Source organism: Rhipicephalus microplus, chromosome 5 (assembly GCF_043290135.1).
Source record: "Rhipicephalus microplus isolate Deutch F79 chromosome 5, USDA_Rmic, whole genome shotgun sequence".
In the NCBI taxonomy this organism is placed as follows: domain Eukaryota; kingdom Metazoa; phylum Arthropoda; class Arachnida; order Ixodida; family Ixodidae; genus Rhipicephalus; species Rhipicephalus microplus.
In genome coordinates, this window is record NC_134704.1 from 23,752,536 (window position 1) to 23,769,634 (window position 17,099).

Sequence of the window (17,099 nt, forward strand, 5' to 3'; positions counted from 1 at the left end):
TCTCGCGTCTTTCATCATCAACTACAAGTATGGTCATCTAGTGAAGACTGCAAGAACTAAACGAGAGGTGGCTACATACAGGGGACGCACAGCCCACGCCTTAAGGAGCTTCGCCCCTAAAAGCAGCCGTGGAAACACTACCACCATGGCGGAAGCGTAAATGCATCCCTCAAATTCAGTTTCAACCTGGTCTCGTTGGAACTGATAAGTACATCCGGACCTAGACGAAAAAGCTCTGATGTGCTGATTATATCAAACCCCTTGCGCAGGACACGATGGAGTGTGTACGGGTGACCTTTCCGTGACCTTATAAAGGCCATTTAAAAACTATCACCTGCATGAGCAGGCGTGCTACTTTCCATTTCTCTCTTCGCAGTCTCCACCCTATCCTCATTCACCCCTGTAAGATCAGATTGGACCCCTTGGTTAACTATCAGCTTTCCTAATCTTTCTCTCCTTAAAATAAGACGTGAAATAGGGGCGTGACCTTTTCTCCACTAAGGTGGTTGTTTTGTTTCGAGTAGGGTACGAAAGCACCCCATATGTTTTTTTTTTTTTTTAATATGGGACTCCTCCGTGTTTCTATGAGTGAACGCCATGTTATTTGCCATCCGATCAAAGCAGGCCGCGTCCGTAAATACCCTGCTCGATTTGCCGAGCGCGCATAATCATTCATCGGCGAAATGGTTGCGTCGACATGCATGCAGCTGTCGCAGAGGACGCGGCTTCGAAAACACGCCGCTGTGGTTTCTTATTCCGATTTATTGCTCGACGATTTGCGCGTGCTCCTCTTTTTTTTTGTCTTTACACTGTGGCGATCACAACGGTGGTGCGCTGAAAGCGAAGCGTCGAAGCTCTCATTTCCTCGCGCGCTGTATACAGGGTGAAGCTGGAGTTTACTGGACAAAGACGAAGACAAAAGAAGAACATGATGAAGAAGTGGCCCGCCCATGGAAACGCGAGCCGTAAAGAAATACTACGCGAGAAGACGCGACCAGCTATAAATAGTGGGGAACTGTGGGAGCACGATTTTAATGATCCTCTTTTTTTCTTTTTTTTATTCCTATTCTGGATGCCCCTACAATGTGATGCTCCGGGCCCTATGAAGATAGCTTATTCGTAGCGGCACTCATACGCAGTATTAGTTAGCGAGGCTAGCGCGGATTGCAGGAGTAATAGTTATATAAGATTGCACAACTGTCATCGTAAGAATGCTGCGTTATGACGTGTAAACGCACTAAGTAGTGTAATTAACCAATCGGCTATATAATTACTTATTTAGCCATATGGAAGATTACTCACCTTTCTCGATGGCCGAAACTACGACCGGGTGGCTCCCGTGAATCCGGAACCCGAACTCTCCGTTGCTTTTCTCTATCCGCACGGTCTTAGTGGCCTCTAGAAGAAAAACCAGGGCATTCTGCGTTCACAGTAATGCCAAGTATATATACACTACAATAGGCACAGTTTCACGGATCAATTGGTCGATTGCTCAAGTGTTTACAGCGAGGTGTTCCGACCCGTTTCGACGTCATTTGTATTTGTATTTTTTGTCTGCTTTCGTGCAAGTGTTTTTTTTAATCAAATGTGTGTAAGGGGAGGTTGGTGAGGCGTGGCACCAGCTGCTCTGTTGTGTCAACTTTGGGGCTGCGTGGGCACATTTTTGTATTGAAGAATTCGGATTGAGGGCGGAAGTGTTGCACTATGTGCCTTTGTACAGCCTTGTGTTTGTCGGGAACTTTTGCGACAACTATTGCGCGTCTGCTCGTCTTCCCGTATGCATTTCCCCTCTCCTTCCTTAGTGGAGAGCAGCAAAGCAGACGCTAGAATTTTGGTTCACCACCCCGCCTATTCCTCATTATAACATATATATATATATATATATATATATATATATATATATATATATATATATATATATATATATATATATATATATATATATATATATATATATATATATATATATATATAATGAGGAATAGGTGGGGTGGTGAACCAAAATTGGGCAAAAAATGTTAGCAGGCTTCGACGCGCTTTTATATCGTCGTCTTCCAAACCGCGCGAGAGGAAAGATAATAAATGAGTAAATGAAGAAAACAACTAAAAATTAATAAGCAAAAGATGAGTCGCCAAAGGTCAACGTGCAGATACTCGGACATTCACAAAACGTGTTTGCTCCGCTAAAAAAAAAAAGACAAGGTGAAAAAATATGCAGATATACATAGATGGTCGCCAATCTCGCCCTACACCTTAGAAGTTCGCAGAATCGGCTCCACACGCCAGATGTGAAGGGCGGGTCACGAAGGTGTCGGGCGAAGGTCTGCCTGTAACGAACGGACTAATTACTACACTAAAAACAACATAAAAAAACCTTCTTAAGCTGGAGATAAGGGGATATAGGGAAGTATCGAAAGGGACAAAAAGGAAATCATGGGAGAGGGGAGTATTTCTGGTTGGCGAATACGGTGCTCCGCGCCGCTTATCGATTGCGACGGCGTGGCCGACCAATCTAATTTGTTGGCACATACGTGCGGTGCTCTGATGACAACATCGAGGCTGTCAGCAAGAATTATCGAGGTGCCGCCGTATGAGACGGCGCATACTGTGCTTTGCGGCATCGGCAGACCCGGGGTTCTACTAGGCCTAAGTGTGAGGGTGGTGCGGAGGTGGAACGGCACGAGCGGGAGTGTGGGCGCACGTGGCAAGAAGATAACGTCGCCTTTGCTTACGAGCGCCGCCGCTCATTCGCACACGCTTCCTTTCTTGCCTCTCGGGTTCAGCAGCGCGGAATAAACGTCGAGGTGCCAGCCTTTTGAAGGGCGTTGCTTTTGGGTGGCGTCTTCTTTGGGGGAAAAGTGTACCACCGAGAGTTGTCTCCCCCCCCTCCAACCTCTCATCTTGTCGCTCTTCTTCGCTTCTTATCACGTGGAAAGCGCAAGGGAGTACCGCGTAAGCATAGGACGCGCGCGGTCTGAAAGTGGGTTACAGACTCGCCGAGTAGAAACGTGTTTTGCCCCGCTCAGCTTGTCGATTTTCCTCTTTGCTACGTCTTTATATATTTTTTATTTCTTCTCTCTTTTTCCGCGCTTTACCTCCGCTAAGTTATGTATCGACCTGAGCCCTGCACCTCCGCACGCTGTGATATTCCTGACTGCTAGTTGCGGGCCACTTTCATGCCATGATTAGTTTATATTTATTAATGGTACAAAAGTAGAACACTGTCCCCAGCCCGTTCGAAGCGCGAGAAGATTGTAGCTGAACGCTAGAAACGGGTGAATTTCAGCGTTTACCCGTGGTAAATTTTCTTCCGCCTTGCGGACCTCCGCCGGGATTTGTCATATTCGGAATAGAGATAAAGAGTGAGAAGAGGATAGGAAGACGACGCTAATGGGGACATCATACAGCTTGTTTGGCGAGTTAGCCTCTGCGAGAAGGATTTGTCACCTACCACTTGGGCTTTCTCGTTCGAATCGAATCGGGAGTGCCACTATCGCTGCTTCTTAGAGGATTTATTCAATAGCTCGGGTTGTCTGACTCACCGGTCGCTTTAAGAACGGCGCCGTTACGTGACGACACACCAGAAAGCCTTTTCGCGAGAAACAACGTTTAGAGGCGCTGCGCCACTCGGAGATCCGATATTTACAATCTGCTTAATACTATATGCGCTACTCATGTTCCTAAAAAAACAAAACAAAACAAATAGCGATAGCACCAAATAGCTCCACACTGAGCTGCAAGATGTGCCAGAATCGTGGACTGATTCCCACAATGACGCTGATATTATTATTATTATTATTATTATTATTATTAATATTATTATTATTATTATTATTATTATTATTATTTTAAGAAACGCTGGCCTAGCAAAAAAAAATGCTTTACACTATCATGTTATACGTGCGGGTGTTACAGGCGTTGCATGTACGTTAATAGCGTGCTTTGCGTGTGTCCTTTTATTCACAGCCGAGTTCACGTACACTAGTGCGTCGCAATAGGCAAACATTTCCGGTCCTCAACGAAGTGCTTACGTTTCATAAATGGCAATGTCACTTACGGAACCCCCAACTAATAGGGATGTAGTATGACAGGCTTTACGGCCAAGCGCGAATGGAGGTAACACGTGGCGCTGCTGTGACGCACGCGTCAATTAAGCATGCGTGACGAAGGAAAAGGGTTGAACAAAGTGTAACAGGTCTGGTAGGGCACACAGAAACTCGACGAACCACCAAAGAGGTTAGCCGTGCTGTTAAAAAAAAAAAACACAGCTAACCATGTTAATGCCTTACCTTGATACTCTGTCAATTAGTACGCTTTCGGAAAAGACAAGCACTTGGAGTTGGGAAAATACTCAGTGTTCCAGTTATGACGGAGCATTCGGCTGCTTTTGCGGGAGACTTCGCACGACCCAAGAGCAACCGTGGTCGAGCTTTAGATGCTTGATTGATTTGATTGATTTGTGGGGTTTAACGTCCCAAAAACCACCATATGATTATGAGAGACGCCGTAGTGGAGGGCTCCGGAAATTTCGACCACCTGGGGATCTTTAACGTGCACCCAAATCTGAGTACACGGGCCTACAACATTTCCGCCTCCATCGGAAATGCAGCCGCCGCAGCCGGGATTTGAATTCGCGACCAGCGGGTCAGCAGCCGAGTACCTTATAGCCACTAGACCACCGTGGCGGGGCGAGCTTTAGATGCTAACCGGGCATTATTACATTAAGGGGGTAAGTTATTACGCTGCTCATGCACTACGCAGCTTGAGAAACGACGGTAACGAGACGAGATGATGAAAAATGAAAAAAAAAACAATTCTGGGTGTGTGCCAAAACCACGATACGATGCGAAAAAAATCTAGTATTTCGGGAGTGTTTTTATCACACCTCAACTAAGATATTCATATGTATCGATCGTTTTCTCTTTCTTGTCAACACGGCTCTCGCCTTTTTGCTTATCAAGAATGTTACGTCACACTGATAACGCACACACTGCCCGTGACCGGAAAGTGCCAAAACCACGGTGATAACACAAGGAAAGTATACGCAAGGCAGGTGGCGATTATATCTGTGCAGCAGAAATACTCCCAGAATGTTCAGCATTTTTTCGTAGATTGTACGATTATGAGCCACGTCGTATAGTGCACAGCTCCGAATATTTTGACCACGCGGTGTCCATTAACGCGGACTGACGTCGCATAGTACACGGACTTCGGCATTTCGCTTCCATCGGAATTCGCGTCACCGTGATCGAACTCGCGTCCATTGGGGGGATCATATGATTATGTTTGTGCTTGTCTTGGGGGATAACAGCGGTAGGAAAAAAAAACGGGACACGAAGAGCTGCATCGACTGTCGAGAATAAACAACCGGGCACAGTGCCTGAAAGGTTCTGGGGCACAACCACCGAGCACAAAATGCAGTACAAGAGAGACAAAAGTACGACGCTTCGCTCCCACGTCATTCAGTAAGTCAGCTGACACGTGATTATGTACTTTAGAATTACTGCTCGGAGCGGGGTTCTCTGCACGGCGGGCGGCGGTAAATGTCACCCACCGTTCTGCTTCACCGGCCGCCACTATCGACAGAGCCCACCACTCCGATAAAAATGTTCAAAGAACCAATAAACAGCAGCTACACGCGCATGCAGTGACAGCATCCCCCGGCACCTACCTAAAGATGTGAACAGGTCGCCTCCTGGTTTCGAGGGTCGCCAACCCCAATGTCCGCGCTACAAAACGCAAGTTGACTCCCCACAGTGGTTTAGTCATTATGGTGTTCGGCTGTTGACCCGAAGGTCGAGGGATCGAATCCCAGCATTTTGTATACGAAGGCGAACATGCTTGAGAGACGCGTACTTGGACTTAGGTGAACATTAAGGGCCATCAGGAGGTCGAAATTTCAGAAGCCCTGCACTACGGGTCATAATATTGTCGCTGTTTTGTGACGTTAAACGCGAACAATTATTAGAACGCAAGTTGAAATTGTTAAATGCAATAATCCCCCCACCCTCTCCCGCCGGGATGGTCATTCGTAAATATATCTGTGGGAAATCCTGGCTCACAGGTAGAGGTTTACTTTTACGAAACCCCCTTTTTTTTAACTTCTCCCATTAATCAACTTTGACCTACTTTCTGAGAACGCAAGATTCCCGTGGCCAAAACTAGTGCACAGCAAGGGCAGACACTTGAGCATATACACGTGTTTATCTAACAACGGATCCACAGCGACAGCATTGGCGAAAAGCCCGTCGACATGCCGAAAGAAGACACAAACACTGCCGAGCGAGCCACCAGAGTTGCGTTCAAGCTAAGCCACATCTGAAATATTCAGTACTCGGGACCGACGAACACGCGCTGCATGCTCGTTCTTAATAAAGCACCTCAGCCATATCGCTCTGCTCGGAGCTCGTTCTGGTAAATATTGCATGCTGCCTTTCCACAGTGGTCGCCTAAGAATGCCTCGCGTGGTGTTTGCGGAGGAATCGCGCTAGCAAGCTAAAAAGAAACACGTGCAGCAGTTGCTGCGGTGGATGTAGAGAACGCGAGAAAATCGGGTGATTTTTTTTTTTCGCCCTTGTGTGGACATGGCACCACCTCATGTATTTCTCCCAAAGGGACGCATAATGGCTTGCGAGGTTTCAGAAACAGGGCTCACATACAACTGTGAATCGACCTAAGTATAGACCCATAGCGTACTGTTATAAGAGACTGTGACGGTGAGTGTCAATGCATTACATCGTGTCCTTGAATAAAACATTTGTTTTTAGCTGATAACAAATAGCTTTGCTCGTAATTGATTGATTGATGTGTGGGGTTTAGCGTCCCAAAACCACCATATGATTATGAGAGACGCCGTAGTGGAGGGCTCCGGAAATTTCGACCATCTGGGGTTCTTTAACGTGCTCCCAAATCGGAGCACACGGGCCTACAACATTTATCGCCTCCATCGAAAATGCAGCCGCCGCAGCCGGGATTCGATCCCGCGACGTGCGGGTCAGCAGCCGAGTACCTTAGCCACTAGACCACCGTGGCGTGGCTAGCTTTGCTCGTTGATTGATATATGGGGTTTAACGTCACAAAACCACCATATGATTATGAGAGACGCCGTAGTGGAGGGTTCCGGAAATTTTGACCACCTGGGGTCCTTTAACGTGCACCCAAATCTGAGCACACGGGCTAGCTTTGCTCGTATATGTACCGGTTCACATCATAATGATTCAAGGACAATCACTTCGTAATTACGCTTGATGCACACTCCAAGTAACAATAGGCATATGTTACTGTTTGTAGTGGGCGCTGAATTCCTACGTATATGACTAAGATGACACGCTAACTCTCTTTAGCGTGTCTTACGACTCTCCGACGAGAGTGTAATTACTTAGACTTCACCCGCGTCTTTTTAAAGGGAGCAACATGCGTGTGTCACGCGCTAACCCTAAATCGCACACAACACACCGCTACGTCTTGCCACTCTTCCCAACCAGGCCGAACTCCCCCTTCCCCACACACGCAACCCCCACCACTCCAGTCCCAATGATGATGATGATGCCGTCACGTAGTGCCCTCTCTCGGCCAAGTCCCGATGATGATGATGGCGCCGTCACGTAACGCCCTCTCTCGGCCACCCTCACACGTGGAAAGTGCGGGCTCACAAAAAAAAAAATTGCGACAGAAAAATGAGCCGAAGGGCTTTTCTTTTTTTCTTATAGTGTATACAAGTTCTAAGCCTGCGCCCCTTCACCAAATGGGCCGATATATTGTGATTGCCGACTCACCAAAGCAGCGGTGCGCGATGCGGCGGTACATTTCGAGGCTCGCCTTCCGGTGGATCATGCGATGCGTGAGGGTCACGTACTGGCGTTGGAACTCGCGCTCAGACTCGGTCGATTCCGGCGAGCTCGAGCGGCTCTGCGCCGGTGAGGACGAGGACGAGGACGAAGGCGAAGAGTCCGACAGCACGCTGCTGCTGCTGCTTTCTGCGTGAGGAGGAGAAAAGATAAATTGTTCATTAGGGGCACGAGCCACGAATCGCGCTTTTGCTCCTCTTCCAAGCACCTCCGGTCTATAGCACTTACTTCCGGTTTTCCGAATGTTCACTCAAAGCCGCCTTGCGAACAAAACCGGAACTAAATCGATGTTCTGGTTCAAGTTAAGAGCTATGTTGGATACATACATATACGGTATAGGAGCACAAGAATGCTTAAAGAAAAGGTCGGCATAAGGTAGTTACCTCGAAAGTCGGCATGAGGTAGTTACCTCCGTAGCTACCCCGAAAGGTAGCCGACTCTTGTCTTAATGTCTAAAATAACTGGTAGGCTAGTTAGTGGACATTAATAAATTTAGCTTATTGGAAGAGAGAGAACAAAAATGAAAGAGCAGATGACCTTTTTGCGAGCAATTGGGATTGCTGCGGCACCTGGTGAAGCAGATCTCTAGTAGGCGCTTTTTTTTTTCCTACGTCGCCTCGGTGATCCGCTTCGGCAGTGCGACAACATGCAAAATTAATATCATGAAGGGTTCTTGTGTTAGTTGCCAAAGAATCATGCTCTCATATAAAATATTGTCGCGGTACAACGCGAACAAAGCACAAGTACGCCTTGAGACAGCGAAAACAGCGTGTTCTCAAGAGCCGAGCCGCAAGATTGTCTTCTTCGTTCTAGTGTGTAAAGCCAAAGGCCCACTACTTGGTGTCCGCTAAATCCCCCCATCATCGTTTTCGTCCACATGTAGACACGGGTCAGTATAGTGTGGTACAAGAGTAAAATAACGAGAGGGCGTCACACAGTGCGATTTATGTAGGTAACTAGTGGTTCGTTAAAGCTTGCACCACATCACAAAGGGCTCGGTTTTCAAAGTCTGAATTGTCGTCAGGCACCGTGCGAAGAAGGCGTACGTAACGCCATACAGATGTGTAACGGGTGCCTCGTTTCTCTGAAGAGTGACGAATAACGCCGTTGAGAGAAATTGCCACCTTCACAAAGATCATGATTTATGGCACAGCGGGTACATTGCAAGAGTACTTATAGTAATAGCCATAAGAGTTAAAAAAAAAGGCTCTATAGATTCAGCTTTCGCTGTTATTGTGCTGCGCGTTGCGAGCCGTCCTGGCTCTTTACTATCGTTCATGCTAATGAGCACCACGCACACATGATTAAAAATGTGCTAAAATAACGTTAATGAAAAAACGAAATCAATCAAGGCAGGTCGTTTGGCGTATTGGTGAGTCATATTAAGTATACCACTGGCGTAGCGCATCCAAGACGGGGCGAATAGCGAGACACACGGCGCTAACATGGGCGTCTGTGCATCACTCTTGTCTAACATGCTTTGCATGCAAGACAAAAGCGATGTCTTGCTCTTGCATGCGCCATGCCAAAGGAATCAACATTGTCGCAGGTTTATTACCAAAACAAAAAGGCATTCCTGAAGATACTCTTCATCAATATTCCGCAAATTCTATAGATTTACTCTTAACTTTCCGTCGGGCCTCAGTACTGTTTCAGAAGCGCACGTGCATATATTACACAGCAAGTGGTTTTACGAGATAACAAGACTGTTCATTTTATTAGTGTCCATTTTCTTTACTCTTACAGTTTCCTCAGTATATTGTCACTCGGCATCTCCCAGTAAATATTCTTACACCTTCCAAAACGCAACCACCCTGTAGACTGGTATGGGCATTTGTGTACCAGTTGTTTTGCACACACATATATATGCAGCTATAGCTCGTACAACTGTTACAAACAAATAGCTCACTTTATTGAGGGCACTGAAATACTCACCTTTCCTAGTTCTCCTCGCTGCTTGAAGTAGAAAGCGAAAGCACGTTTTAAAGTGAGTACAGGCATTTTCGTTTGATAACATCTTCTATCGCATATTTTATAAGTTAGCTGGTTTCTTCTGACGCGCAGGTATGCGTGTTATTTAGAAGTAATGAGAAAATGAGGCTACATATTTAAGTGATTATATTGGTTAAACTCACGTCATTGCCAGAGAAATAATTAGTGTTATACCTTGAGATCACCTAACTAACTAACTAACTAACTAACTAACTAACTAACTAACTAACTAACTAACTAACTAACTAACTAACTAACTAACTAACTAACTAACTAACTAACTAACTAACTAACTAACTAACTAACTAACTAAGCCAAACTTAACTAAACCCTGCTGAAATTCAAAGGCCTCCATTGCGTTTCTTTATGACATCGTAAAACCACACAGATATTGTACGTCGCTTTAGTACTTAATTGGATCTTCAGAGTTATTACGCACATTCAACGAAATTCGTCATGCTATGAAGTTAACAAAGGGTGCTCTACAAAGCAAGCTAGCTAAATGAAGGATAACGCTGAAAAAAAAAGGCCCCTTGATTCCTGCCATATGGGCTCGCAAGAGAACGCTATACTTAGCATAATGCAGAGGTAGTTTTTCTCTGTCCCAGATACAATCATATTATATGCGCGCCCTCAAGCTCATTAGTCCGGCCATTTGTCATTTTCGGGCTGCTTACCCTTCTTAATTGCTTTGCCGATCGAGTTTGTCACAGTGATCGCACAGCGCCTAACTACCCTTGTGCCAAAGTCAAATAAAACAAAGTAAAATACTTCTTGTTTGATTGTTTCAGAGGCCGCGACTCGCATGTATCTTCTGTCTCTGGTTCCACAATAAATGCTGCAATGAGTTTACACGGAAGTTAAGAGCCGTCCAATGCATACCACAAATGTTTTTATGCTTAGTGCCATCTTTCTGATGTTCATATGTGGGGTTTAACGTCCCAAAATAGCCGTATATATAATTACGAGAGACGCCGTAGTGGAGGGCTCCAGAAATTTCGACCGCATGGGGTTTTTTAACGCGCACCCAAATCTGAGCACACGGGCCTACAGCATTTTAGCCTCCATCGAAAATGCAGATGCCGCAGACGGGATTGAATTCCGCGACCTGCGGGTCAGCAGCCGAGTACCTTAGCCACTAGACCACCACGGCGGGGCATCTTTCTGATGTGTTCTTAACTTGGAACTAGCACAGAATTGGCGTAATTAACGCGGTTGCTCATTCGTCTGGTGCGCCTTTCATCTCAACGATGATGCCAGTAAAGCGCCTAATTAGTACGAAACGAAATGAAGTATGAATCTGTCGCGCCTGTCTGCAAATGTAGAGTTCATTAGTAAAACGGCTATGCGCAGCTAGAGGATGTGTTCACACTGGCGAAGCTTTGGAGCGACACGTCTTGCAGCGAAATGATGCAGCGTAATGGAAAAACAGAAGCGGCTATAAGAACGCCTTCAGCGAAAAAACAAAACAAAACAACAACCTTGAAGCCTTTCACTAAGGAAACTCGATTACTTAGTGTATTATACTGTTTTTGGAGATCAGAGCCTATGTAGTACTGTTTACCAATATTGATGTTTAATAATGATATTTCATATTCTCACTTGTAATAAAGTTTCAACTGACGATGAACACCAACAAGGTACGTCTAATTAATCAACTTACGTACTATTTTCTTGAATAATCGAAAGAATTGTTAGAAAAATGATTTAAATATACTTACAATTACCCCTGAGATGCTGTCTCCACGCCAACATTTCGTGTTCACTGTTAATATATAGCCAGTTTGTCTGTCTATAACTCCTCGAATGAATACCTGAAAAAAAAAAACGACAACGACATTGAAGTTTTAACAGTAGGCACGTGTCGCGTAAATGAATACCACTGAGAGCAATCGAGAAATGTTACAAAAGCGAAGGAAACGTGTAAATGGCCTTGTTCAAGCAAAACGTAGATATGCGAGTGAACAACAACAACAACAACAACAACAACAACAACAACAACAACAACAACAACAACAACAACAACAACAACAACAACAACAACAACAACAACAACGTTTGTGATTACTTTGTTGAAGCCTACGTTAAGGCTTCTGATGCTACCTCAGGCATAACGCTGCATATTTAAAACGCAGATCTAAAAGACCCCTTCGGATGATGGCTATATTGCGGAAACTTGCTGTTAGGTGCTTGGGACGTTGCACAGTGTTGCTCGCACACAAATTCAGTAGTATTTCAGCCACCACATGAAGCCATATCACACAATTAAGCAACAATTTCTACTAACCCGCAGACGCTATTGCTCTTCTACAAATGGCACACGTGCCGCCGCTGGTGATGGACATCGTACGCTGGCGCAGCCAAGAGAAAATTCGGCATACTGCAGAACCCCAAAACTTCGCAGTGGTTCCATAACGTAACCTTGTACAAACTCACGTCCTGTACACTAGTCGGATGACGAATTAAACATATGCAAATCATTTCACGGCATACCATGGCACACATTTACGTAAAATGTGGCGGATTACGCAAGCCAGAGAGGTCGAAATGCCCGTCAGTTGCTAAATCTGGCCACCAAGCTGATGTCACCCATCCCTGCTCTCTTCTTTTAATTCAAGCTTCCCTCAAGCTCCCTTCAATGTGGTGTTTAGCCACGCTCACTTTTGAACGTCAACAGGTGACTTCCTCTCGCCTTTTCCACCACTCTCACTTTTTCTTCGTTTATCTCAACCGACAAAAATAACTGGAGGCGTAGAAAGAATTTGTGTTACACACAAACGCAGCTCACCAGCGTCTTCGTCGTCGTCATCGTCGTCGTAAAAGTCGGCCGCAGGGTACGGCGCCGGCATCCGCACGTGGCCATAATCCGGGCATGGCGCCGATCGGCGCCCGTCCAGGCAGGGTCCTCTGCTCAGCGGCCGCTCCCAAGAGTAGGGCCCGGGAACGCGGTGTTCGCGCACTCTATCACCGCACTGGCTGCACACGACCGAGTCCCGGCCCCTGCTCTCGGGACTGCGAGGGAGGGAGCGCGAACGGCGCCCCTGAAGCTCCCGGTGCCGCGTCCAGAGGTCCTCGACGGAAGTCGCCACCTGAGCGGAGCATGCAGCTTCTAGCACCTCCCAGCGGACGCGAGAGGCGCGCTCCCGCCGGCGTCGATGCTCGACGCTGCCGCTGCTACCGACGACCCCCTGAAGCTTGGGGATGGCACCGCCGCCATCCGGCTGCTGCCTCAGCGTCCCTGGCGGTCGCCGGCGTGCCGTGTTTTTCGTCGACGTTGAGCTGTCCGTCACGTCGGTGTCGTCATTGCGCACTAACTCACTCTCGGCGACCGCCACACTTTTGCTATCCGAGTCGGTCGTGGTCGTGGAGACGTTGGACGCGTGGCTGGCCGTGTCTAGCGAGAGCTCCGCTGCAGCCGACGATGGAAAGTCCAGGTTGAAGCTGCACGATGTCGTGGCACTGTCGAAGCTCGGAGTTGCCACTTCCGAGTCGAGGTACTCGGACGAAGAATAGTGGAATGGTTCTTTTGGTTGGTCGGGAGATTGCGGTGTCGGGCACTCCGTGGCTGCTTGCCACTCATGTGATTCCGTTTGCTCTGCCGTTGCTGGTTCCTCTATGGGAGGGGGTCGTCCTTCCGAAGGTGGGCGTTGTTCAAGTGCGGCCCGTCCTTCAGACGGCTGTCGCTCTTCTGTGGGTGGGGGTGACAAAGGAGGCGGAGGGGTCTCGGATTTGCTGATGACATCTGGCATCGGTGGCTGATACCGTTCAGTGATTTGCTGGTCAGAGTTGCTGTTTTCTTCGGACACCTCGGACACGGTGGACAGCTCGTCGTATTGTCGAATTTCCGAGCGACTGATTGCGTTCTGGACGTCTCGGAACGTCATCAAGGGCATCATCATTGGCTCTATGTCGTCGGGGTCTTCGTCGTTTTGGGACGAGCATGGCCCTCCCTGCTCGAAGAACGCCGTGCGCATCATATCGGGCGACTGGCGGGGTGGCGCGTCGGATTCGGAAAACTCGTCGGCTTGAGATGCGGGTCTGCTGTCGGCGTCTCTTTCTAAAGCACCTTCCTCGTCGTCCGACTTGTCTGTCCTGTCTTCATCTTCATCATCGACTCCTTCTGCGCGTCCGAGCGAGTACTCGCCGGACTCTGATGAGAGAAGTTGCTCTTCCTTTTTGGTCGATTCGTCCGAGGAGTCATTGTGGCCTTTCTCCGTCTCTTCGGAAGACATGGCCGCTTCGTCCGGATCGTGAGTCACGTCCCTCGAGGAGGCCCTGGGAGAAGGAGTTTTTGTACATGCACCGTTCCTGGACGAAGGTGAGCTGAAAAGGCTCGCCGACGACGCTGTTTCGAAGGACGTGTCAGTGCCGTCGCGGCGGGCCTGGCTGGTGCTACTCGTTTCCGTCGACTCCCGTGCTTTTGCCGAGTGCTCGGTGGCCGTGACGTATTCAGAGGTGCTCTCGCTGGTCGTGTCCTGCCGGCCGGCATCTGCGTTTGCCTCTCGCAGTTTGGCCGCCACGGCAGGTCCAGAACTGCTGGTGGAACGTTCGCTCCGCGAGGATTCGCGCTCAGTGAACTGACTGCTAGACGACTCGCTTTCCGGAGACGTGAGTCCCTCAGGTTGCGCGGGGTGAGTGTTTCGCTTTTCTTCTCTCCTATGGGATTCCTCGGATGGGCATGGATTGACATTCGACTGATGTTCCACTCGCGGTCCTGAATGGTAATTACTATCTCGCCTACTGTTTACCATGGCGTCCTCGTGGCCAACGGGAGCAGGCCTCGAACTGCCCCTGGTTTCCCTCAGCAGGTCAATCTTACAGAGTGCCCTGCTGAGTTCTTCCATGTGGCCTTTGGTGCGGGGACTTTTCGCCTGGAAGCCACCATCTTCGTACTTATTGGCGACCAACGAATCTTGCTTGGTTTTTACCTGCTTATGCGGCTTGGGAGATGGAAGTAGCCTCTGCTGCTTGCTCACCAGGTCGACCTCCATGACGTCGTCGTCGCTGTCGTCACTCACGGACGTGCCAGCCCGGCGAGCGTCCTTGACCTTGCGCCGCCGGGCTGTTTTGTGCTTCGCTCCGCGCGCTGCCCGCGGTGACAGGGTGAGGTAGGCGGGCAGCGACGCCTTCGTCCTGCATACGGTTTCAGTTTGCGTGGCCTGCGTCTTCACCAGAGCCCGTCGGCGACCGAACGAAGCTCTCTCGAAAGAATCTTGGTAATGACGAGCGTCCAAGAGCCTTTCTTGGGAACCGTCCGGCGTTGATACGGCGCGGCGCCCCAGCGGCGTGGACGTGGCGGCGGGTCCCCCGAGGCTGAGCTCGACGTCCTCCAGTCCGCCGGCCACGGTGTTACTGCGCACAAGCGCGTTCGAGTCGAAGCTCACGTGCTTCGGCCGGCGGTCGTCGAGAAGCGCGTCAGGCACCGCGACGCCGCCGTCGCTGCGACGCCTCCACGTGGAGGCATCGTTGAGGGCGTCCACGCTGTGACACTGGCCCAGCGTGACCCCATCGTACTGGAAGCTCAAGTTGGACGGTCGGGACGCGCAGCGCGATGCGTAGCTCAGGTTGCTGCTGCTCGCCAGGCTGCCTTGGCTCGTGCTGCCGTAGCTGTTGCAACTCTGCAGCCTGGGACGCGCCGAGAAGGAGCGGGAGTGAACCACGATGCGCACCGAGTCGCTATCGGCCGCGTCGAGGTTGCTAAAGCGCAGCTTCGGGTCCTGCAAGCAGAACGGCTTGGGCCGCCGCCGAAAGCCCGAGCTGGCGAAGTCGTCGTCGTCGTCTTTTCCACCGCCTTGCTGCGTCGTCGGAGGCGGCGGAATGTTCTCGTCGCTCGAGGCGCGCTGGACGCACGAAAAGAGCGCCGCGTTGCAGGGACTCCCGCCGCCTCCTCCTCCGGCTGCTCCCTGCGCGGCCAGGCACCCGAACAGGCTGCGGGTGGTGGCACCTTTGTCGTCGAGTACGGCGATCTCTTTGCGCGTGATGCAGTACTGTTCGCGGATGTCTTCGCGCGAGTAGATCGGGTGGCCCTTGCGGCTGCGCAGCGCGCTGATCTTGCGCTTCATCATGTCATCGTCGGAGTCGTAGGCGATCGTGTCGGCCGAGAGGTCCACCTGGGTGCCCGCGTCCACCAGGTCGAGCGGCCCGGCAGGCCGCAGCGTCAGCCGGGACGCGTCCAGCGATCCTCCTGCGTAGAAAAGCGCGTGGTATGAGTACACTACAAGACCGACTGCCCGCGAGCTTTTCAACGTCGCAGGCTCAATGGCGAGGCGGATCAGAATAATCAGCGAGCAACCGGCGTTACCCTATCGTCGGTATGAAGAGGCGAAAAACAGATCAAGTTGGAGAATGGTTAGGCACCGACGTAGTTGGGAGTGGTGCTGATTAAAAAAAAATTCTATCTGCGATATATTCCTGTTCCCTTATTGTTATTAGAATGGTAAAATCAGCCTCATAAAGCACGATTTCGATAAATGGACGTTACATTAGCGTTTTATACACATACATCAAGCGTTATTGTTTTGTTTGTCAGAAATAATTCATAATATTTCATATGAAATATTCATAATAATTCATAACTCTTGCCAACTTGGGATAGACACGTGTAGAACGTTTTTCCTTTGCAGTACATACAGTTATGAGGGCAATATTGCCTTCCGTATTAGATAAGCTGCGCTTACCTCCCAATCACTTCAGACACGGGCGAGTTAGCGAGACACATGCACTTCTTGATGTGCAAAAGACAGGAACAAAAGATCAAACACAGACAGACAGAAAGACACAGGACGTATCTCGCGCAAGTCAGCGAGACGTATAAGTTTTTTAAATAAGCATAATCAATCAGACTTGTGTCATTATGCTGCCTATTTTGTTTATTCAGGACCCTAAATTGTCATTCCGCGACGGCTATAACCAATCGTTGCGGGTAACCTGCTGCCTGCAGTCGCGAAACCTGTTGCTCAAAGCTCTTCTTCGTGAGGTAAAAACACGATTTCTTTATGGAATTTAAAAGGTGCACATGGGCGACAGACCTCTTGAATACTTTAGTATGTGCAGAAAAAAAAAAGAATGGCTTTTTGCTCCTGGGATCATAAAGCCAACAAACGTGGTCATCCTGAAATTTAAACGAGAGGTCAAGGAACCTGAGCGTGTGCACACATGACATTTTATGTGCGAGTTTTAAAGGCTGGCAAACCGTCCCAAATAAATCAAGTGTCAAATCAGCACAACTTTTCAGCATGACATTTCAAAAGTATCAAATAC

At 48.7% G+C, this 17,099-nt stretch overlaps 1 protein-coding gene across 3 annotated transcripts in view; it reads right to left on the reverse strand.

Moving 5' to 3' along the window:
* Nucleotides 1–17,099, reverse strand: part of LOC119173957 (uncharacterized) — a 224,473-nt gene that overhangs the window by 44,295 nt on the left and 163,079 nt on the right. For 2 of the 3 annotated variants that reach the window (XM_075895012.1, XM_075895015.1), the window contains exons 2-6: nt 12,628–16,023; nt 11,561–11,653; nt 9,783–9,803; nt 7,776–7,976; nt 1,303–1,398 (exon numbers count right to left, since the gene is read on the reverse strand). In XM_075895012.1, coding sequence (XP_075751127.1) covers nt 1,303–1,398; nt 7,776–7,976; nt 9,783–9,803; nt 11,561–11,653; nt 12,628–16,023 — 3,807 coding nt within the window. The remainder of the gene's footprint in view (nt 1–1,302; nt 1,399–7,775; nt 7,977–9,782; nt 9,804–11,560; nt 11,654–12,627; nt 16,024–17,099) is intronic. The other variant, XM_075895013.1, reaches the window with a different exon arrangement.